This window comes from Calidris pugnax, unplaced genomic scaffold, assembly GCF_001431845.1.
Source record: "Calidris pugnax isolate Ruff unplaced genomic scaffold, ASM143184v1 scaffold156, whole genome shotgun sequence".
In the NCBI taxonomy this organism is placed as follows: Eukaryota; Metazoa; Chordata; class Aves; order Charadriiformes; family Scolopacidae; genus Calidris; species Calidris pugnax.
In genome coordinates this window covers 1,500,728-1,523,901 of record NW_015090889.1, presented here as the reverse complement: position 1 = coordinate 1,523,901, position 23,174 = coordinate 1,500,728, and the positions used below count along the sequence as shown (strand labels likewise).

General features: G+C 39.0%; 1 protein-coding gene across 4 annotated transcripts in view; it reads right to left on the bottom strand.

Annotated features, from left to right (window-relative positions):
- LOC106891209 (chromosome unknown open reading frame, human C5orf42) overlaps positions 1-23,174 on the bottom strand; it is a 67,748-nt gene that overhangs the window by 3,790 nt on the left and 40,784 nt on the right. For all 4 annotated transcript variants that reach the window (XM_014947591.1, XM_014947592.1, XM_014947593.1 and 1 more), the window contains 16 exons: positions 22,827-23,078; positions 21,883-22,632; positions 20,987-21,153; positions 19,589-19,718; positions 18,534-18,588; positions 17,337-17,441; positions 16,841-16,933; positions 15,672-15,784; positions 15,217-15,415; positions 14,691-14,935; positions 12,959-13,052; positions 11,859-12,014; positions 10,427-10,457; positions 8,900-9,031; positions 6,893-7,058; positions 298-359 (listed from right to left, as the gene is read on the bottom strand). In XM_014947591.1, the coding sequence (XP_014803077.1) occupies positions 298-359; positions 6,893-7,058; positions 8,900-9,031; positions 10,427-10,457; positions 11,859-12,014; positions 12,959-13,052; positions 14,691-14,935; positions 15,217-15,415; positions 15,672-15,784; positions 16,841-16,933; positions 17,337-17,441; positions 18,534-18,588; positions 19,589-19,718; positions 20,987-21,153; positions 21,883-22,632; positions 22,827-23,078 (2,750 nt within the window). The remainder of the gene's footprint in view (positions 1-297; positions 360-6,892; positions 7,059-8,899; positions 9,032-10,426; positions 10,458-11,858; positions 12,015-12,958; positions 13,053-14,690; positions 14,936-15,216; positions 15,416-15,671; positions 15,785-16,840; positions 16,934-17,336; positions 17,442-18,533; positions 18,589-19,588; positions 19,719-20,986; positions 21,154-21,882; positions 22,633-22,826; positions 23,079-23,174) is intronic.

Genomic DNA, 23,174 nt, shown 5'->3' with positions numbered 1-23,174 from the left:
AAGCTAAAACATTTATTAATGGCTTTAATGGAACAAAGGAGTCAAAGTTGGGGGGGAGGGGGGAGAAACAAAGAAAAAACGGTATTTGGAAAGTGCAAGATAAACAATGAAACACATTCAGTTTTCTCAAATGGTAAAGCAAAGATGAATTGTATATGCTTTTAGTTGAAATGCCATTCATATCTGAAGTTTCACAGACAAGATAGTTAAAACTACCACTTCTTAAGACTGGAAGATTAATATATAACTAAGAATACCACAAATTACATCTATAGCAACTTTTTTATAGCAACTTACTTGTCTTTTTCTTCTTTTTTCTTCTGAAAGAATTTAATATCCTTTGAGGTAAGGCCACAATGCTGTGCAAGAAAGTATAATAATCATTAGCTTATTCTGTATTGTGGTCTCATTCCAATTTCTCACTCACAAAATGTAGACTCATTTGACTTGAAAGTGACTGTTTAAGACATTCTCCAGAATGAAAAACAATAAGAAAGCATATGGCCTTACCAGGAAATTCAGATAAGATCGTCTCTACAAACTTCCAGTCTCTAAAAATGTACTGAAAGCTTGCAGTTACACCTTTCATAGCTCATATGCTTAAAATATTAACATTCTTAAGGAGACGTTTTCACTGTTAAGCTCAAATTTTCTAATGGCCTCACCTTCAGTTTCCTAATAATCAGTGACATTCCTAACAATAACTGATTTAAAAAACAGGGCAAGGCTGCACTTTGACCTTTTTGACCTGTGTTTGCTAGAGTGCAATTTGAATTTTTTAAAGCTTTCTTCTAAAAAACCACAAACCATAAACCAAAAGCTGAGAATCCTTCCACATCTAATGATTTCAGGAGAAAAGCCTACAACAAAAGCATCAAGTATGTATTTATGGGTTGGTGACACAGGAGAAGGAGAAGCAGTATCTATTTTTCCTGAATCACTTCTCTCTACACATGCATAGAAGCGCAGCCAGGTTCAACTCCAAAAGACTGTTTAAAACCAGAGGAAATACTGTATTCCATGGATGAGATTTGTTACTTGTTCTAAAAGGGAATACAATCAAATTACTTAGTAACAGGAAATGCCTGTGTTTTACATGTTTGCTGCTTGGGACTTAAAACCAGTAGAGGTTGAACATGAAAGAATTTACTCCATACCCTGCATTCAACTGATCAGTAAAAAGCTCAGGGATATATTAGCTGTTGCTGGGTCTCATCTCCCGTAACCCTGGAGCTTCCCCTGACTCAGCCGTGTCTTTTTAGGTCCTGAAGGTTTCCATGTAACAAATGCGTATTTTAAGACTTAATACTGGTTGGGAAATAATTTCTAAACTACTTTTGTACCTTTTTTCCCCTTGTCCTGGGTGTGGCGGGGATGGGGTTAATTCTCCCCAGGCCCTAGGAGGGACACAAGTATTCCATCCCATGTGAGCCATGCCCAAGGGGGAGCCGGGGCTGCCGGGAAAGGGGGGGGACAGGAAGTTGGGGGGGAGGAGGCGGTGACCCCCGGGGGAGGAGAGCAGTTGGGGGCGTGCGGTGTGATCGCGGTTGAATACCCCTCTGTTATTGTTGTTGTTATTTCCTGCTCTTTGTTCTGTTCTGTTAAAATTGCCTTTGTCTCAACCCACGAGTTTTGCCTTTTTATTCCCATCTTCCCCTCCCGGCCGCGTGGCCATGGGGGCTCTGCTCTGTGCGAGTGGCTGCACGTGGTCCTTTGTTGCCGTCTGAGGCCAAACCACGACAGTCCTTTTTGGCGCCCAACGTGGGGCACTCGGAGGGTTGAGATAACGGCAGATCTGACCAGGGCATGTTAAAAGGAATTTTGTACCTGTGTTCATTGTATTAGTTGCTGGGCACAATGTTGTTTCGTTTGTTTTCATGGCTGTGTTATGTGAACTCTTACATGCCGTATGTACTGCCCGTGATGATGTTTATCACTTCTGGGAGAGGGATCAGGGTTATAATTTTGCTGTCCTGTGCTATATCAACTTATGATATGATAGCATCTCTGTTCAGATGGTTTTGTTGGGGTGTTTATTCAGCGCTGCTTTCCTGCCCATATCTCGGGGAATTTATTGATAAACACACTGAGTCTATGAGGGAAGCAGGGGGGGATATTTTCCCCAGCTCTTTCACCTCCTTTTTTGTGCTGGATATGTCAGTTTTTGAAAATTTTGAATACCCTTGGGACACGCAAACCAGTTTGGTCTTACTGCTAGGTCTCCTGAATGTGTTTCAGATTTTGTTTAAGGTTAAGCAACTATTTAAGGCTACCACCAAGAGATCTGCCCCAAGGCTGGAGGGTCATGGGTGGCATGGCATGTGGGAGAACATGGGCAGGTATCTAGAGACCTTTTCACCTCCAATGGTCTGGGATCTCACCACCGAACAATTACAGGACCCTGATAAAGTGGTAGAATATTTGAAAGGAAAATGCTGTGGCTATTCCAGAGAGGCACAGCTCACTGCATTGTGCTGGGCCTTGGCCAGTATCTACCGAGCACTGCTCAATGTTGTGCAGCATCCTCAGGGGGAGGACATGGAAACCAGGCTGACAGATGCTGCGTCTGCCCCAACCCCTGCGACAGACACTGTGGCTGCTCCGACCCCTGCAACCAGTGCTGTGGCTGCTCCGACCCCTGCAACCAATGCTGTGGCTGCTCCAACCCCTGCAGTAGACACTGTGGCTGCTCCAACCCCTGCAACCAGTGCTGTGGCTGCTCCAGCCCCTGCAGCAGGTGCTGCGGCTGCCCCAACCCCAGTGGCAGTCACTGCAACTGAACCAGAAAATCAGCCTGTGCCCGTGTCAGTCGCCCCTATCCAGAAGAAGAAATGCAACAAGAAATCAGTTCGCTTAGTGAGGGATGACAATGAAGCAGGGTCATCACGAGAACAAGAGGAAGAGGCAGAATCAGAGATAATCACTCGATCCCTGTCCCTGAGTGAGCTGCGGGACATGCGGAAAGATTTCGGCCGACTTCCAGGCGAGCACATTGTCACCTGGCTGCTCCGGTGCTGGGATAACGGAGCCAGTAGCTTGGAATTGGAGGGTAGGGAGGCCAGGCAGCTGGGATCTCTGTCTAGAGAGGCGGGCATTGACAAGGCAATTGGGAAGAAGACACAGGTCCTCAGCCTCTGGAGGCGACTCCTATCAGGTGTGAGGGAAAGGTACCCCTTCAGTGAAGATGTTATATGCCATCCGAGCAAGTGGACCACCATGGAGAGAGGTATCCAGTACCTGAGAGAACTAGCCGTGCGGGAGATGATTTATTGTGACCTGGACAATGCACAGTCACCCACAGATCCTGATGAGGTCCAGTGCACAAGGCCCATGTGGCGGAAGTTTGTTTGGAGCGCCCCATCGTCATATGCCAACTCATTGGCAGTGATGGAATGGAGAGGCGAAGAGGGACCAACGGTGGATGAGGTGGCTGCCCGACTGCGGCAATATGAAGAAAGTCTCTCTTCTCCCCTTGTCTCAGCTGTGGAGAAACTGTCCTGGAAGGTTCAGCAACTTGAAGAGAATATGTCCTCCCCGCCTGTACGAGCCAGTATCTCGGCTGTTAGAAGCAGACACGTCTCCACTCAAGATAGAGAATACAGAGAGTAGACACCACGAAACACCCTGTGGTTCTGCCTGTGTGACCACAGAGAGGACATGAGGAAGTGGGATGGACAACCTACTTCAGTCCTACGGGCACGGGTACAGGAACTGCAAGGAAGAACCACCACAAAAGGGGATCCCTCCAGGAAAAGTGCTGCCCCAGTTTCCAATGTGCAGTTCCCCAGACAGTATAGAAGGCCTGAACCTACTTCTGATCCCCTTGAAGGAACCTCCAAATCATTTCTGCAACAAGCAAGTAACGGATACTATGACCACTATTAGGGGGGCCCTGCCTCCGGCCAGGTGGGGGAAAGGGACAACCGGATTTATTGGACAGTGTGGATTCGATGGCCTGGCACGTCAGAGCCACAGGAGTATAGAGCTTTAGTGGACACGGGTGCACAGTGTACGATAATACCATCAAGCCATACAGGGACAGAACGCATCTGTATTTCTGGAGTGACAGGGGGATCCCAAGAGTTGACTGTACTGGAAGCTGAAGTGAGCCTAACTGGAAATGAGTGGCAAAAGCATCCCATTGTGACTGGCCCAGATGCTCCATGTATCCTTGGTATAGATTATCTCAGGAGAGGATATTTTAAGGATCCAAAAGGGTACCGGTGGGCTTTTGGCATAGCTGCATTGGAGGCGGAAGAAGTTAAACAGCTGTCCACCTTGCCTGGTCTTTCAGAGGACCCTTCTGTTGTAGGGCTGTTGAAGGTTGAAGAACAACAGGTGCCAATTGCTACCACAACAGTTCATCGGCGGCAATATCGAACTAACCGAGACTCTCTGATCCCCATCCATCAGCTGATTCGTCAACTAGAGATTCAAGGAGTGATCAGCAAGACTCACTCACCCTTTAACAGTCCCATATGGCCGGTGCGGAAATCTAATGGAGAGTGGAGGCTAACTGTGGACTATCGTGGCCTCAACGAAGTCACGCCACCGCTGAGTGCTGCCGTGCCGGACATGTTAGAACTTCAATACGAACTGGAGTCCAAGGCAGCCAAGTGGTACGCCACAATTGATATCGCCAATGCATTCTTCTCAATCCCTCTGGCAGCAGAGTGCAGGCCCCAGTTTGCTTTCACTTGGAGAGGTGTCCAGTACACCTGGAATCGATTGCCCCAGGGGTGGAAACACAGCCCCACCATTTGCCACGGACTGATCCAGACTGCACTGGAAAAGGGTGAAGCTCCAGAACATCTGCAGTACATTGACGATATTATCATATGGGGCAACACAGCAGAAGAAGTTTTTGAGAAGGGGCATAAAATAATTCAAATCCTTCTGAAAGCTGGTTTTGCTATAAGACGGGGTAAGGTCAAGGGACCTGCACAGGAGATCCAGTTTTTAGGAGTAAAATGGCAAGATGGACGCCGTCAGATCCCAACGGATGTGATCAATAAGATAGCAGCTATGTCCCCACCAACTAGTAAGAAGGAAGCACAAGCTTTCCTAGGCATTGTGGGTTTTTGGAGGATGCATATCCCAGATTACAGTCTGATTGTGAGCCCTCTGTATCAAGTTACCCGGAAGAAGAACGATTTTAAATGGGGTCCTGAGCAACGACAAGCTTTTGAACAAATTAAACAGGAAATAGTCCATGCAGTAGCCCTGGGGCCAGTCCGGGCAGGACAAGATGTTAAAAATGTGCTCTACACCGCAGCTGGGGAGAACGGCCCTACCTGGAGCCTGTGGCAGAAAGCCCCAGGGGAGACACGCGGTCGACCCCTAGGATTTTGGAGTCGGGGATACAGAGGATCCGAAGCCCGCTATACTCCAACAGAAAAGGAGATACTGGCAGCATATGAAGGGGTTCGATCTGCTTCAGAAGTGGTTGGTACAGAAGCACAGCTCCTCTTGGCACCCCGGCTGCCAGTGCTGGGTTGGATGTTCAAAGAAAGAGTCCCTACCACACATCATGCAACGGATGCTACGTGGAGTAAGTGGATTGCACTGATCACTCAGCGAACTCGAATGGGAAACCCCAGTCGCCCAGGAATTCTAGAGGTGATTATGGACTGGCCAGAAGGCAAGGATTTTGGAATGTCACCGGAGGAGGAGGTGATGCGTGCAGAAGAGGCTCCACCATATAATGAACTACCAGAAGATGAGAGGAGATATGCCCTGTTCACTGATGGGTCCTGCCGGATTGTGGGAAAGCATAGGAAGTGGAAGGCTGCTGTGTGGAGTCCTACAAGACAAGTTGCAGAAGCCACTGAAGGACAAGGTGAATCAAGCCAATTTGCAGAGGTGAAAGCAATTCAGCTGGCTTTGGACATTGCCGAGAGGGAAAAATGGCCGGTACTTTACCTCTATACCGATTCATGGATGGTGGCAAATGCCTTGTGGGGGTGGTTGCAGCAGTGGAAGCAGCACAATTGGCAGCGCAGAGGCAAACCTGTCTGGGCTGCGGAATTGTGGCAAGATATCGCTGCCCGGGTAGAGAATCTGGTTGTAAAAGTACGTCATGTAGATGCCCACGTACCCAAGAGCCGGGCCACTGAGGAACATCAGAATAACCAGCAAGTGGATCGGGCTGCCAAGATTGAAGTGGCTCAAGTGGATCTGGACTGGCAACATAAGGGTGAATTATTCCTAGCTTGATGGGGCCAAACCACGACACCCCTTCAGTTATTTCCAGCACTCTGCAGATCATAAAAGACAGATCTATCAGGCCATAAACGTCTTTTTACTAATTAAACTTAAAATTTAAAAAAATGCTGGGACGGATGGGATTGTTTGCTGACCCCGTGTTGACACCATCCTTCAACAAAAATATTCATCAGAGACTTGAGATATATGTCGTATCTGCCGACTGCCTGTGATTGCAGACACTTCCCTGTGTGTGAGTGACAAGGATGGCTGCCGCGTTCGTAGAGGGTGCTGGCATCTGAACTCTGCTTTTTAAACTCATGGGGGGTTTTCAAGTTGTGTGTGGGAAGATGAAACAAGATGTAAAGACAGCTTTACAGCTCCTGTAGTCATCACTCTCTCAATGTCAGACGTATATCTGTTACACTCAGGGGACTGTACTTCCTGGATCTAGAGCTGAAGTCATAATTGCCACCTGCAGCCAACTGTCATTACTGCAGCCTGTGAAGAACACTAGTATCTTTGCTTACTGATTACTCCCAACACAATTATGGCCAGTTCCGGTAAAAATATATAAAGCCCCAATATTAGAACAGGAAAAAAAATCACCAACAGCCTTTACATTATCTAACCTGAACAATCAACACTTGTACAATACATAACAGCTACTTCTTCAAGATGCCCTTACCACATTCTTTCTTTGATTGAATGGATTACGCTCTTTCTGTCTTTGTTCATCCAGTTTCTTCAAATATTCTCTCATTCTTTCCTTTTGCTTTCTTTTCATCCATGCTTGTATCTCTCTCTTCTCCTTTTCTGTTTTTTGAGATTGTCCAGCAACAGAATCACGAGCCCTGAGAACAGATGTAAATGGGAAATAATCTAGCCCATCCTTTAAAATGCAAACAATGGCAGCTCCACATGATATAATAAAAATAATGCAACCCCTTTAAAACTCTGACTCAGATGAAAGCATAAGTAATGAACAATGGGGAAATTTTCTTCTGCAAAATTTTACTTCATAAAATCCTGGCACACGAGTAATTTCCAAGAAGTTTCCTAAAATTTTTTGGCCCCCAGATAATAGGGTCAAAACTTTACATGTGGGTGATCTGCTATGGTCTTTATAGGATAACTGGCACAGAAAAAACTGGAAGGCATTTTGCTTTGATCTTTCATTTTCAAGTGTGTATGGTATAAGTACCTAAGAAAAGAAAAAAAGACCAATGAGATTCTATCATCCTTTTAGTTCCCTCTCCTCAACCTATGAGGTCCTTCACAAATCTATCTATAAAAAGTAATTTTAAAAACACTTAACTTACAATACTAACAACAGAAAATCGCAGCCAATAAGAAGTGCTAATGTAACTTCATCTTTAAAGTTCTTCAGAAATATTTACTAATTCACCTTGCAATAGTCTTTAAAGTAAGCATCTGGGTAATAAATACTTTCTTCACTGTAAAACCAAAAGCACTGACCTAAAATTTAAATATGAGCTTTCCCAAGAGAAGTGTTTCAATTTTAAATGGCTCATTTTTCACAGCCCATTTTGAAACTTTTCAAGGCTGGCAGGCACTAACAATTCCAGAATCACCAGAAGATACGTGTGTAGCAAGGTAAGATTATTTCTAGTAGCTGCAGTTCAACAGAAAGCTTATAGACAGAAGTATTAAAGCCTTCAAGGGTTTAAAAGAACTTTGACTCATTTTGAAAGTTATTTACTTTATGGAAAGGGAAGTGTTATTATTAGGAGTATTCACAGTTATATGTGAAAATAACTATGTGAAATTGAGTTGTTTTGAGGTCTTTGGTCAAGCTGGATTAAATAGTACTTGAATATATTTCTGAAATTTTCAGTAATTTTGAAAATATTCACATAATTGCACAAAACAGTCCAGCCAGAGACATTTATATGCCAATGCAGTCATTAGTAATGTGTTTGGAATTCTCAAAGGATCACAAGGATGTTATGATCTGTGCACAGATTTACACTTGAAGCTCTTCGGTTCCTTTACAATTTGAATAAATGTTAGAACAAGTAAACCAGAGCACTACCCTCTACTTAAATGAGTCACTGGAACATCCTGAAACAGCTATCTTAAATTGGTGTGAAGCATTTCACCAAGCCAACTGACTGTCTGGCATCCTGATCAGCTGTATTTTTGCCTTGTAATCAACTGGTATTACAAACAGAAGCAGGAAACAGCTGTAATTTCAAGCTATTCCAGGAAAGAGCACAGCTGATTTCATAACTGACAGTCATGAAGGTGTAGAAATCTCCAGCAGGGAGGAGAGCATGACAAGCTGGAGTCTGTGGCTGGAAGCTTCTGAAGCTGTTTGCCACTGACAGGAAATTTCAGTTGTCTTTCAGAACAGCTTTAGAAGGTTTCAGTTCCCTTGGTTGAACTGAATATGTGTATATAGACTTGTGCTCCAGCCTATACCTGGCACATGAACAAACAAGCAAGTAGGAAGGAAAGAATTTTAAAACCAAAATAATAAAAACCCAATTAGCACATTTGACAGTAATGGCCAGTAAACTAGTGGCTTTTAAACAGTTCTAATAACTAGTTCCATTCACATCAACTCAAATCACATGCTCTCTTCCATTGCTTATGGGGTGTGAGCTATGAGAATAATAACCCAGTTAAAATGATTTAGCTAACACATAATAAAAAGCATCCATGGAATTACCTAGAGATTTTCTTAGCTTGCGTTTTCGTTAAGCCCAGCTCCGACAGAGAGACATCACCTCCTGCTACAAGATCACTAATGATGTCAGTAACACCACTCAGACCAGTAATTTGCAGGGGATCTTCTAAAGACCTTGAAGTTAGATGGGGGAAAAAAAAATATTACTAATTTACAGCAGAACATGCCTTGTAAGAACAAGTTAAAATCCTTCCTTTTATGCTTAAAACAAGAATATTCAGGTTGTTTTACCAAAAGCCTTTGGACTGAATTTTCTTTCCTCTACATCTCAGTGTGTTAGTGCACACAAGCAATACCTGGATAATGTGTTAAAAAAGTTACTAGTCGTCACCTTAGCTTTGCTGTCCCCATGTACATGTTACCCAACTTTGTAGGTCCCCAGTGTGAATGGGACGGAATGAGCGAGACCTGACAAACACTGAGGGTAAAGAGGGCTTGAATCAACCATCCAGAAGTACAGCCCCATTCCCAGCTGAAGTGCTTGAGCTCCACTGGGGTGTGTTTGGCTGGCCCAGAGGAGGCTGAGCCTGGCAGCCCAGAAAGCCAGGAGCACCCACGGGGGTTGTACTGCTGCCCATGCAGAGCTAAGGCTGTGGGATACTACCAGCTTCAGGAACACCAACTCTCAACGACCTTCTGAGCAAAAATCAGTGTGAGAGAGAGAAAAGTTTTACCTAAATTCTGCCCATTTCTTTCCTCTCTTTTAATCAGTTGCTCTCAATAAATCTCAGGTAGTTTATGATTACAAGCTGCAGTTGCCTCAAGTTACTCCTTTGGGTAAAAATCACCATCTGCTAAAGTTTATTGACTCTCACCCATCCTCAAGGTTATGTAATCACTTCCTAACCTACTTCAGTCACAAAGCAGTTTCATTTAAAATACTTTAAGAAACTTAACCATTCAGTTTAATGTTATGCTTCAAGCAAAACAATACAGGGTGGGTAACTGAGCAAAATGATCAGGACAAAAGGGAAGCCAGCTACTCTTTTCTACTGCACAGCTGGATCCAGAAGACTAACAGCAGTTAACAGTAAAAACATGTATGTCAGACCATTTTATTTAATGCATAAGATCATTCCAGCTTTGAAATCTTCAGTCTGCTGTTTTACACTGTTCATATGGTAACACTTCAAAATCTTTCTGGTGATAGCTGGCCTCAGTAGATGACTACTAGCAGCAATTACAAGTACTTGTTTGAAAACAGTGCTTTGCAAATAGAAGAAATAACAAATGCACAAAGACAACAGCACCTTCTACGTTAACAGCTCTGTTACTTTTAACTAGAAAGCAACTTTGGATGCTTCTGCAGCTTTCGCATGAAGTAAATACAACAGGCACTACCAAAATCAGAATAAATGCCGGAAATTTATTAATAACAAAGGCTTTAATTCAGTTTGAAAATGAATGCCTAGATTTTTATGTAAGTGACAGTTCCACCTTGGCAGTCCCCTTTTTGGTATGAATTTGAACTGAGCAAATTTTCAATAAAACTAATGTCAAAATACATACCTATCAGATAGGTCTCCACATGCATGAATGCCTGAAACAGAAACACTCTTTGTAAATAAAAGCCTTGCATTTGTACGCAAACTAATAATTACACACCTTAAACAGCCTGTGGGATAAAATACAGAAATACATCAACCTGAATACATTGACACTAAAAATAAATCAATATTGTACATAGGCTTAATGACTTGTTAGAGAGCATGTCATTGACTGCCAGGTCAATACAGAGTTTTCAGAGAACATTATTTAACAGGTCCTTGACTGACATTGACAGTTCCGCTAGGAAGAGAAGATGGCTGTTGTCAGCCTTCTGCCACTATCGGACTAAGCTTATCAGTTCCAACTAACTGGAAATTATCTCTTCCAATTAACTATACAGCATTTTATGGAAATTTAACAATTACCACTTACTTGAAGAAGCCAGGCTATGAACTCCTGGAATTCAGGAAATGCGGCTAAAGAGCAGTAGGGCTGTTTTGGCATGAAGAGCACTATTATCCTCCCTAAGCTAATCTGTACTCTCAAGAAATTATAGTTGCTACTTAGTATTACCTACAGTTTTCTTAGCTTATAAGTAACAAGTTTATACTTAAAGAGAAAACTGTACATGTATTACTGTTTATAAAATTTATCTGGATGTGCATTCTATTTAAGTTTCATTTCTGCTGTATGCAGACACAGGAACCACATTTTAACACCTTTTAAGATAGATTGCTGCAAATGTGACTGTCAAATGCATGTTCACCCATACAAAGCATGTATTGTTTTTAGAAGCTTGAATACAAGCAATGCAGGCAATATGCAGACACTCTGCCTTTTTAAACACAAACAACAGGTTGCTTGCATAGTGATTTTTCCACCTCCTTTTAATGCTACCACGGTCTTCATAATTGCAAAAAATTACTATCAGTTTGCAAAATGAAATGAGATGTCATAAAACAATGTTTTAGGACACAGCCAGTAGTTACTGTATAGTCATATAAAGCAATTTATTTTGCTGATGTAGATTAAATATAATTGAGATCTCACCTCTCTAGGACACAGGAGGATAACAGAGATGATGAAGACAGCTTTGGGAGGAAGCTATCCTGTGGCACTGTGCCTATTTATGTTCATGTAAATAAATAATAACAAACCAGCACAGTGATGGGTTTCAGAAATAGGCCCAAATAACGGTGAATTTGAGTGCAATTATAATTCACTGCTGAACTGTTTTCAAAGCTTAGTGGTACTGTTCTGTCTTGTTATCAATGCACATTCATGAAGCCATTCTAAATAAAGTAATCTAGAAAGACTGATAGCTGACTTTTATGAGCTCACTGGCATTACATAACATTCTGTATAACAGCAATGAGAAAGCATTACACCAGGAAGAAAAGGTTCACTTATTTTTAAAAGGAGAAAAGGGGAAAATAAACATTGAAGATTATACCAGAAGATGACTTTTTGCCTCTGGGAAAGCTAGAAGTAGAGCCTGCAGAGACAGGAGAGTGCAATTCCAGTGTAGTATAACTGGGTACAGGATATTCCTCCTTTTCATCACCTATAACATCTTCAAAAATCATGCCCCTCAAATAGTGCTCTGATTCTATGAAAAAATAATAAATATAGTAATTAGTGTAGACCAGTGAAAAAAAGCCCACAATGCAAAACCTATCACTCATACTTATTTGTTAGTGGCATATTCAGTTTATCTGTCAAGCCTAGAACTACCTGAACCTAGTTGTGCCTTCCTATGAAAGGGCAGTACCAGAGCTATGATGTAGGCACCAGTCTTCTACAAGTGAATAAAAAGTATAAAATATGAGTTTCTCTGTGTGAGGCTAATGGACACCTTAAATACAGTTTTACATATAAATACAGGCATAGCCATGATTTGGTTCTACCACTTCGCTTTGTATTGACTTCATAAGTAGATCAGACTATGTTTTGGTATGAATGTAAAATGGACCTGAGGAATGTACCCCTAACATTCTCCTTCTTGGCACAGTATGTAGCTGGAACTAAACAAGTACTATATAATTAATTGTTATACAATAAATTATTCAATACATCAGCTCTAGCAAATAGTTAAGCTTTTATTAATATCAGCAGATATTACAACTAAATAAGCACTAAAAGTTACTTACACTTTACACTATAAAAGTTACTTTAAATACACAGAGAAAACTGAAGACAAGTTTTGTATCATTTTATATCAGCAAGCAAAGCACTCATAAGCACCATGTTTTGATTTTATGATAACAGAAGTACATACTATCATCTTTAAATTTTTATATCCAGTTCATGTATTTTGATTTTGAAAAAGATCAAAGTATACAGATACTTTAAAACTCATTTTTGTGGAAACAGTACCCATAACACTCAGATTTTCCACCTTTAATTTTATTTCTCTCTCTCATATTTTTAATTCTTGGTGCGTATTTCAATAACAACTTCTAGGACTGCAATAAACTTCAGCAGTAATTAAAAGCTAGTCAAGTTTAATATTCAACTGCAAGTTTACTATCCTTCTGTTAACTGAACACGTACCACCATCGATGATTCTAGCATCTTCAGAGAATGAAGGATGAGCACTGAGATCTGAATTGGCAGCCATTTCAAAATCTTCTATTATTTTCACGAGCTATAAACCAAAAAGCTAAGTAACAATATTTCTGAGTATTTCTGAGTATTTCTGAGACACCACAGATATTCATTCAATGTTTGCTTTAAATATGATTTTTTCCTCAGAATCTTATAAACATTTTATCCTTATTCAAAACAAAGAAAACAGTTCAGGAATCAAAGCAGATCAAATAGATTCATTTCATCTAAAGAGTTAAATCTTCTGGACTCCTACTCTGAGAAAAATACATATGAACTGTATTATTCTTGTGAACAGTTTTACTCCTCTTGATCACATGATCCATATTCTTCATAAGTCGGGATTTTCCTGAAGTTTAAAACTAGAAAGTGAAAACTAAAACTGACTAGCCCAGATTAAGACATTATCCTGAATGTTATTCTTACAAAAAACAGGCTTCAAAACTGATTTTTAATACATAAAATAGTTATAAAAGGAATGACAAACTGGTGTGCACTGAAATAAGGGCAAGAAAGAAGATCAGTTTGTCTTAGGGATTTGGCTAGATAAAATAAAACCCGAACACAGTGAAATGCTGAAACAAAGAAAGGATATGTAAAGATTTTTTTTTTCACTACAGACTTCCAAAAATCTGGCTCAATCATCACCTTAATGAAGCCTATAAGCGATTAATCATCCTTCTTAGTGTAATAACTGTGTGTAGGTGACACAATGAGGTTCCTACATTTCTGTGAACACATGAGAGGACAGCCAATGGACACTAGTAGTTGAATGATTATACAAAAAGTAGATGCTGTGGAATTACACAGTGCTATGGAGTTAATTCTGTATTAAGCCAGCTCTACAGGAACTGGAAATTGACTTAGTTTTCTTGATGTGCAAAGAAAGAGAATTTTTTTTTTACCACCTAAGTAAAATGAGAACATAATGGCTCATTCTTAGATTAGAGACTCACAGTTTGCTCTAAGCTACTAAAAAAGTCAAAGTGATGTGAAGAAATAATTGCCAGCATTCCTCATTTCACATACATCAAAACTCAGCAACACCTCAAGTTTTAGGCAAGTTAAACTAGGTATAGTATTAAGAGGTTAGTCTGCTGAAGATTTTTAACTTGTTACCATTATCTCTATCATGACCTATAAAATAGTAATTATATATAAGATCATCTGAATGCAATATGTCCAAAATGCTTTTATTTTACCTCTGTATTTTGATTTGTAAAGACATGAAAAAAGACAATGGGGTTGGACTAGATGATCTCCAACCCCGTATCATTTTGTGATTACAATGTAAGTATTTTATGAAAATAAACAGGAACAGCTTCCAGAAATAGTCACATAATGTTCTGCAGAGGCATAACTGGAGAAATCTTTGCCAAAAAGTTTTGTTCAGCCTCAACTTTTGTGCTATTCCATTTTCCCAGTTACAGAGAAATTAAATTCTGAACATTCACTAAGAACATCACCATTCTGACCAGCATTTGGTCCATTGTAAGTAACCATGTCAAACAATAGATGAAGCACTAAATGTGAAAGAGCTGTGTATTACTATGCTCGATCTCTCTTGACATACACTAAGCAGATTTGAAAATACATCATTCCAAAATGTAAGTTTTGTCTGTAGTTGATAGAAGTTAGAAAATTGTTTCAGACACAACAGCTTGCAGTCAGAACTCACCAGTTTGGTATTTCTGAAATCCTCCTCCATATTTTCTGTTATGTTCTGTAGTGCTTGTAATTGCATATCCATTTCCTGCTGCTTTGTGGAAAAGTATTCTTTGTCAATTATTCTGGATGGAAGCCCTGAAGAAGGGAAACTTCTGTCATCTTCATGTACTACGTTCCAAGTTACATGGTCTCTAGCAGAATCTGACTTTTTATCTTCCTTTTGCACTTGGCTTAATACATTTTTCAGATGATTGTCTTGAAATAAAAAAAAAAAAAAGAGTACAGCAACATCGCTGAATAAACTGCAAACATTTAAGTACTATAAATAATTAGGGATAGCTGTGCTATACCTCATAGAATGTTTCAGGATGCAGGAATTGTCACAAAAGAAGTAAAATGTATAAATGTTTTGATGCATAAGACTAAAAAAGCAGGAGGTGAGCTGGGGAAAGGCTGCAGGTTTTCTGTGGGAGATGAGAGTATTACAACATAGGCCTATAGCTTCTTTTTCCTAATTTAAAAACAAAATGGTTTACCTTTCTTCTGAAGCGCCTCAGGTGGAATTGCATTAGTAACTGAAGCTGCCATGCGGTGAAGTTTTGCAGTAGATGGAATTTCAAACTTCTCATTTTGTTGTGCAGTAGCTATCTCTTCTTCAGACTCAGGTATCATGGGCAAATTGGTAAGGATGTCACTGTCTTCAATGTCAATCACACTGATATATTCACGTTCACTCTATAAACAAGATTATTAAGAACTATAAAGTACATGTTTTGCATACATGGTTTACAGTACATTGTCAACCATTTACTGTGTTTACCTCTTACCACATCGAGTTGAAAGGCTTTTTGTTTTGTAGACAAAATAACTGCAGTCTTCCCTATGGTATTATACAACTGACTCATCTGGATATAAATAACCCAAATTCATGAGGTAAGACAAATGGTGTATTTAAAATATATTATAACCATATGTACATTGGACCACTAACCAAATCAGGCGCATTTGACAGACAGGATGGCAAGGATGTCTCATTCACTTCAGTGGGGAATTTCAAGTTTAAATACACGTCTGGTGGTAGTATCTCACGGGCAATAGATGATTCTATGAGAAAAGAATAATAGTCAATACTATTTTTACAGTAAAAACCTAGAAACTTCAGCCAAACTGTTTGGAAACTGGCCTACATTCTCTAAATGCTTTGATTAGCACTTCTTTTAAAAAACAAAGACAGACAATGTAGCTTAAGAGGTATCTTTAATGTTTCCTTCTAACAATAAATTGCTGAATTATTTTTCATTTTGGTGTTACTCAAAAGATTAAAATCAAAGCAATGTGCTGCAACCTAAATTGCTACAAATTTGCAGTTCCGTCCTGAAGGGGTTGAAAAATAAAAATCTGTATCTTTACTTGATCTAAATAAATGATACTACTTGGCTAGAAAGACCTCTAATAAACTATCTGCAAAGAAATCATATGATGTAGTAAAATATTTTTCCAAATGGAACAACACTGCTACATTTTAAAAGAAAGGAAAAATTACGATGCCCACTGGGTACCACAGGGAAAATACTTAGGTACTGAATTCTATGTAGGATTTATCAAGGATTTATGAAATGGGGGGAGAAACCCAAACCAAAATAAATCTTCTTTAGCCCAAAATCAAAGTTACCTTCTATTTTTTGTTCTACAAACTGAATAAAATTCCTGCTTGAGGCTGGAACATTGTTAATTGGCATGTAGCTATGACACAACTTAGTAGGTGCATGGAACAATGGCATAATTAGCTGAGCTGCTACAGCTCAATTTCATGTGGAGCTGTCATGTGTCTTGACATCCCACTGGTCAATCCATTTGGCCTACATAACACCAACTCCCCAAGATTAAGTGACGCTAAAATCAAGGTAAAATCCACAAATGTACCTCCTCATAGAGGAATACAGAAGCATAGGTACATTGCACCATGAAACATTCCAGCCAAACTTTTCATAAACAGTATTTTAATTATTTCACATTTGGTTTCAAGAAGTCGGGTAAGTTAGCAACTTCTTATCTATATCCTGCATTTAGCTACTTCGTGTGCAAAACCCACATTAAAGTTGTAATATTTTTATAGACTTCCCAAACAATAAATGAAGTAGAGAAAGACTGAAGCCACACCTGACACAGGAACAGACATAACTGACTCATTTTTTCGAACTTCGGAAACCTCATTTCCAGCACTGATTTCAACATCCTGATACGATTTGAGCTCTTGATAGGAAAAAAAACCAAAACCGAAATACATTAATTTAAGGAAAGGTAAGACACTGATGGCATTATCAGAATGTACATTTCTGATTTCCCGCTCACAATTAAAACAAAGCTTGGGGGGGAAGACACAAGGAAACAATTTCAATCACGTGTGAATCATTGTCTAAAAGGCATTTAGATAAAGTCAAGCTAAATTAAAAGGAGCTAAGTTAAAAGTCAAGCTAAGTTAAAAGGAGCTTTCAGAAAAAGTCACCGCAGAGCTGACTTACAGAAAGCATGTGGAGACTCTTACAAGACACTGTTTTTCTCTTGAAAAACTTACTCCATTTTAGAAACATCAAAATATCACAATTAACAAGAAGCAACATCAAAAATCGTTGCTGTAAGTGCAGGTAGCACTTACCTGGCTGAGTATTTGTACTTGCATCCTGAGTTTCTGCTGGTTTTTTTCCTGTAGAAGCCATGTAATACAGATCTGCTGAAGTAGAAATTGCTTCCCCTGTTGCATCTAAAATGTGGTAATACACAGTAAGTGTCTACAAATGATGCAAGAATTAGAAATCTCTGAAAGCAATGATATTAACTTAAAACTAAGGGCTCCAACAGATTTTTCTCTGCATTTCTGACCCATAATTTAACCTCTCAAAACATACTTCAGGAACAATTTCAATAAAAGCTTTCACTAGCCACCTTATGTGAATATGCATCCCTACAGAAACTTACAATGTTACACTGAAGTAAAATCAAGCCTCAGTTTTCACATGTGATTTTTAAATTAAATATTATAATATGCTATACAACAATAATTTGTTTCATATTTGAAAAGGGGCAAAATATTTATGACATGTATAGCTTTATTTCTTTACTGATGTTTCTAAAGAGCTTTGCAAACCAATATTTCTCTAAGGCCAAATTTAAGACAATGTATTGCATTTTGACCTCTGAAAGGACTAAATATTGTACTGAATTAGCATATTGGAGAAGAGCAAATCTTTCTATCAATATGGTCTTTATTATGTAGGCCAGAAACATTGTAAACTTTCACTTCCTTTTAAAAGACCTTTAAATTTTGTGTAATTAGAATATGCAGCCAAATAAAATTGGAATAGTATCTTTTAAAAACAAATAAAATGATTTAGAATTCGAAAGCATTGTTTACACCATTCTTCTGATGAATCACGTGAACAGAAATCATTGTGAACCAGTTACTGAAATTCACTCAAGAGACTGTTATTACTATGTGAAGTCCATTGTTTATCAACATATATACATGATTATCACTTATTTTTAAGAAAACTTAAAATACTTTTATTTACAGATAAGTTGCAAGCAAATTTAAGATCTCATGTATCTCTCTGCACACCAATCCCCTAAGAACTGACAACCCCAAAACCAGACTGAATATCTGTTGTGTACATCTTGAAAGGTTTTTCTATTTTTCTGGTGAAAGATCCCATAAGCCATTATGCTGTACTGCCCACAGACTGCACAATTTGGGTTTTATCCTCTTGATGACTATACACTTTTCCTTTGAAACAAACTTCTATTCCTTGATTTATTTTATTTAAGCACTCAAAGCATTAAAAAGTCTTGTACTTGCCCACTGAAACGAAAAAACCATCCTGAAGGTAAGGTGTAGATTTTGCTTGTTGATCCTAAAAGAATTATCATAAAAATTAGTTCCAATGCCAATTAAAAGCTTTTTTGATGCTGCTAACTTTCCAATATACCTCCTTTGAGTAATAATTTGGGGAAAAAAAATAATAACTCATTGTAACATACTTTTCTTAATCCCTTTTTTAGTTCTTCTGATCCATTCCAACTCAGTGGACTTACTGGCTACGTACCATTCTTTCCCATATGTACCTTGCAGTGATCTGCAGTAACATCCTTCTTTGAGAATATGCTATCTGTGCTATATCATAATTAACATCTATATATTATTATCTGTATTACATCTAACATCTCCCAGGTCTGGTGATGCTGTCCAGCTGCTGTCCTGGACAGGGAAGTCAAGCACAAAGAAGGTATGTTATGGATTCTCAAAGAAGGTATGGTATGGATTAGAAATAGAGCCTGCTACTCTGCACAGTGTTCTACCTTGAAATCTGATACTTGCAAGGCTAATTCCCAAATATGTTAAAAGATACCAAAAAGGCCCAGAGAAACAAACAGTAGAAGTGTATAAATCAAAACCCAGCTTGACAAAGACTTCTGTCAGTTTCTTGGCTGAGACAGAACTGAGACCTTGTGCTCCTGATCCTCACTCTTATATTGTCATCATCTGGTCTCATGTGAAAAGAGTACAGTCTGAGTCATTTGTCCTAACATTAATACCAGGCTAAATTTTTTTTTTTCCCCAAGAAATTAGTGTTTGTGTATGTATTTACTTTAAATGTTGATACAGACAAATATCTCATCAAAACAGACAAGTTCACGTGCCAGGAAAATACAAGAGCAACCTTAGAATACTTTACAAAAATAAATCTCCTCTTTACAGGAAATGCAAGCATATGAATGAAAGATGCATGCATGTTTCTAGGCTACAGTCTGGAACAGATTTACATGATTGCTTTGGTTTACAATTTCCTGCTTCCTTCTTTCCTGTTAATACTTGAATGGAAAAAGGCAAAGAAAAAAAACATTTTTCTATACCCCTGTCTGTGATTCAGCAACCATTACAGTATCGCTCATACTGATGATAGAGTCATCTGGACAGAACGACACACTTGGTTTCTTCTTTTCCTCCTCCTCTTTCATTTGTTGCTTATCACGCCTCTTTTGTCTGTCAACATATTAATTACAAGTAATAAATAAGAACTGCACTGAAATAATAAAAATACCTATCATTGCTTTCTAAGAAATATCACCAGTAAGGAATATACACTGAAATAAAGGTGGAAAAGACAAACACAACTCTCGCATACAAGAAATCTACATAAAATTGTTGTAGGAACTCATAAAAATACTTAACAATCACACCAAAATACGTTAATTGTCTAATAAGCTATTTATATCAAATATTATAAACTGCATAGCATTCCAAATCTGTATTTCGTGTTTAATAAAATTACTATATAAAATGCCTGTAAGGAATCTATAAGAAATACTCCAGCAAGAAACAAACCTCTGAAATCGTTGACACTTCCTCATTAACTATTTTATTAAAAAGTTGTGAATTTTCTTTACTATCTCATGAGCAGACTGTAAGACAACACTTGCAGCTTCAAGCATTTCAGCTGATAATATAAAAACAGGAATTCTAGACTCCAGGTACAGTTACTTATGTATCAACTATTTTTCACCTTAAGAGTGAACAAGTCTGTGTTTCCAAGTGCTGGAGTTAAAAGCATCATAATCAGAAGCAAGTGTTCTGTTCTAGATGCAATGATGTCATTAACTCTTCCACGGCAAACACAGATCTGGGAAACACCAGGGATCTGCTGACATTATATGACAACTGAACAAAGATATGTGTGCTGCTTAAACAATTTAATTGTTTGTGCAATCAACTAACAAAGGATATATCAAATTTCAAAAGCAACGAATAACATACATATTAAAACAAGATAAAATATCCCTTCAGCAGGGATTTTGCTAATCACTGTATGGACTCAGAAACAGAGCCTGTATCTTGAATTATATTAAAAGAGCTTCCTTCTTGACTGTTACTACTAACAGTGATGATATGCAGTGCAGACAGTAGCCTATTAAGGTTCATTGTGTAAGCAGCAAAGCATTTCATAAATAGTATATATAGCAAACAGCCAGGTGACAACAAGACTTTAAACCACAGACACTGATATGAAAAACATTTCCCCTTGAATCTCCTTATCAGCTTGGTAACAGCAACAACACCTTCATGCCCTAATGCAATACTACTACTGCTGTGTCTTTACTAATAATTGTTATTTTATTCTCCTCCAAGAGAATTACATCTGATCTCACTTTATTTGAAACTGCTGTTAAAACTCCTACTGATTTCAGAGCTAGAAGGTATAGGTTACCAGTAGATGTTTCAAAATAAAGACCCACTTGAAAAGTTTCACTTGCCTTTTTCTATTATTCTGCACATTTCTTAGTTCAAATGGCTCAACATCAGTTTTTAGTAACTGGATAGGTTCAGTTTGGTCTTGCCCAAAGGAAGCACCAGGCACAGTATGATTCTTTTGGCTTTGCTCAAATGCAATGAGGTCTTGAAGTGGAATGAGTTTTGGTACCTGGAAGTGTTCAGAGAGAGAAGGAAAAAGGAAAAAATGATACTGGAAACACAGATGGGAACCCCAATCAGTAAACTAAAAGATATGATTTTTCTCCATGTAATGTATCTCACTAATATTTGCATTGCTAATGTATGTAGCTGAGGATGAAGGCAGGAACCATGCAAGGTACACAGGGACTGAAGAAGCACCTTTCAAGGAAAAACACTTCCATTCTTTTCAACTGGAATGTACAAGCATATGAGAGTGTATCTGAACAACATTTTTCAAAACATCAAGTTCTCAACATTGAGAAGATAGCATTTTCCTACAAAGCATTTTATCATTCCATTTCTGCCCTTACAAAGAGGATTTCTTACTGCATTCTTTGTATTTCTGTAAACAATCCATTTAAATTTCTGTAAAGAACAGAACTGTTTTTCACCATGTAAATATTATCCAGTATTTTATATAGTAAATTCTTTTACATGCATTACAAATGGGCTGAATGTTGATGAACTATGGCATGTGGAATCAATCTAACATAATTAAAAACATTTTCAAGCTTGCAGCCTGCTTCATATTGAGATAGGTATGAGATATGGTACCTTAGTTCCATACCCCTTCCAGTAGCTATGCTCAACACTACCAAATTCCATAGTCTGGAAACTTATTTTTGATGAATAAAAAAACATGAAACTGAAAAAACCACCACAACTTAGAAAAAAATACATTATTAAAATCCAGTACCTTCTTTTTTTGAGGTAAATTAGCATGGAGTAGTGATATTCCTGTGGGCTGTAGTGCTTCTCTGCAGTAAGGCGCCTCTGTTGCAGGTTTAACAGGTATTAAAGTAGTAGTGATTGGCTGCCCTACAACTGGTGGAAATCTAGATACTGAGTCAAGTTGCAAGTGCAATAGTGGAATACCAGCCAGGTTCTGCGTGATGAGTGCTTTGTCCGTATTCCCATTTGTGGAGAACTGCTGCTGAGGTGAAACTTCTTGCTGTCCTTCATACCGATCTAGATTCAGGTGCTTGGGAGGTCCCTTATGCACTGTTTCTGCCCATCGTTTCTCTTCCTCATGCATTTGCCTTGGGATCTTAGTGTCATGTCTACTCACGTTCAAAGCTCCTTTTGACTTACTCTTTCTTGGTGTGTATGAAGACTGGTGGTTCCATACGGAATCTGATGGATTCCAAGCTACTCGTGGTACTGGGGGTGGTCTACCAAAAGCAGATGACATTTTTATTGGATGTAAAAATGATGGTTTGAAATGATAACTTGATTCAAGCTTAAGTAAAGGAAATCCATTTGAGTAATTCAGGTTTTTTTCAACAGGGATAAGCTTCGGTGTTTGCTGGATGCCTGAGGAAGGAGCTAGGAGATGAAGTGGTTTAGCAGGTGCTGAAGAATGCAAATCTTTAGACTGTGGCATAAATCCTGTTTCCTTGTTGTGGCTTTCTAATAGGCTTAAAGAAACATTCACATCCAGATGATTCTAAATCAGAAAAGCAAAGAAAACAGCATTTACAAGTATCTTGAAATAGCACCCATGTATTAATTATGCTCAAAAATGGTCTAAATCTTTTCTGCCTACAGCAATCACTACAAAAACACTTCCTAATTTAACAGTACAGACAACATATCAGATATGCAGAACAGTCTTCATAAATGACACTTGGATATACCTACTTCTATATAGTCATTGTTGCTTTCAACTCTTGAACTATTCCTTGGCTGAATATCAGTGCTTTTTTCACCATCTTTTCCATTATCTTCTTGAGTGGGCAGCTGTGTTTTCAGAGAGCCATTGCCTCCAGCAGTGTGTGCAGGCTGACTTCCTTCCATGTGAAAAGACTGTTGCAAAATTTGTTGCACATTTGGTACGCTGGCAAAGGATGACTGTACTATTTGCATTAAACTCATGAAGTTGATTTGCTGTAGCTGGATACACACACACAAAGTTAATATTGTAAACAACTTTAACAGGAATCTTCACAAAAATTCTGTGCCTAGGCTATGTTATAACTGTTCATTATC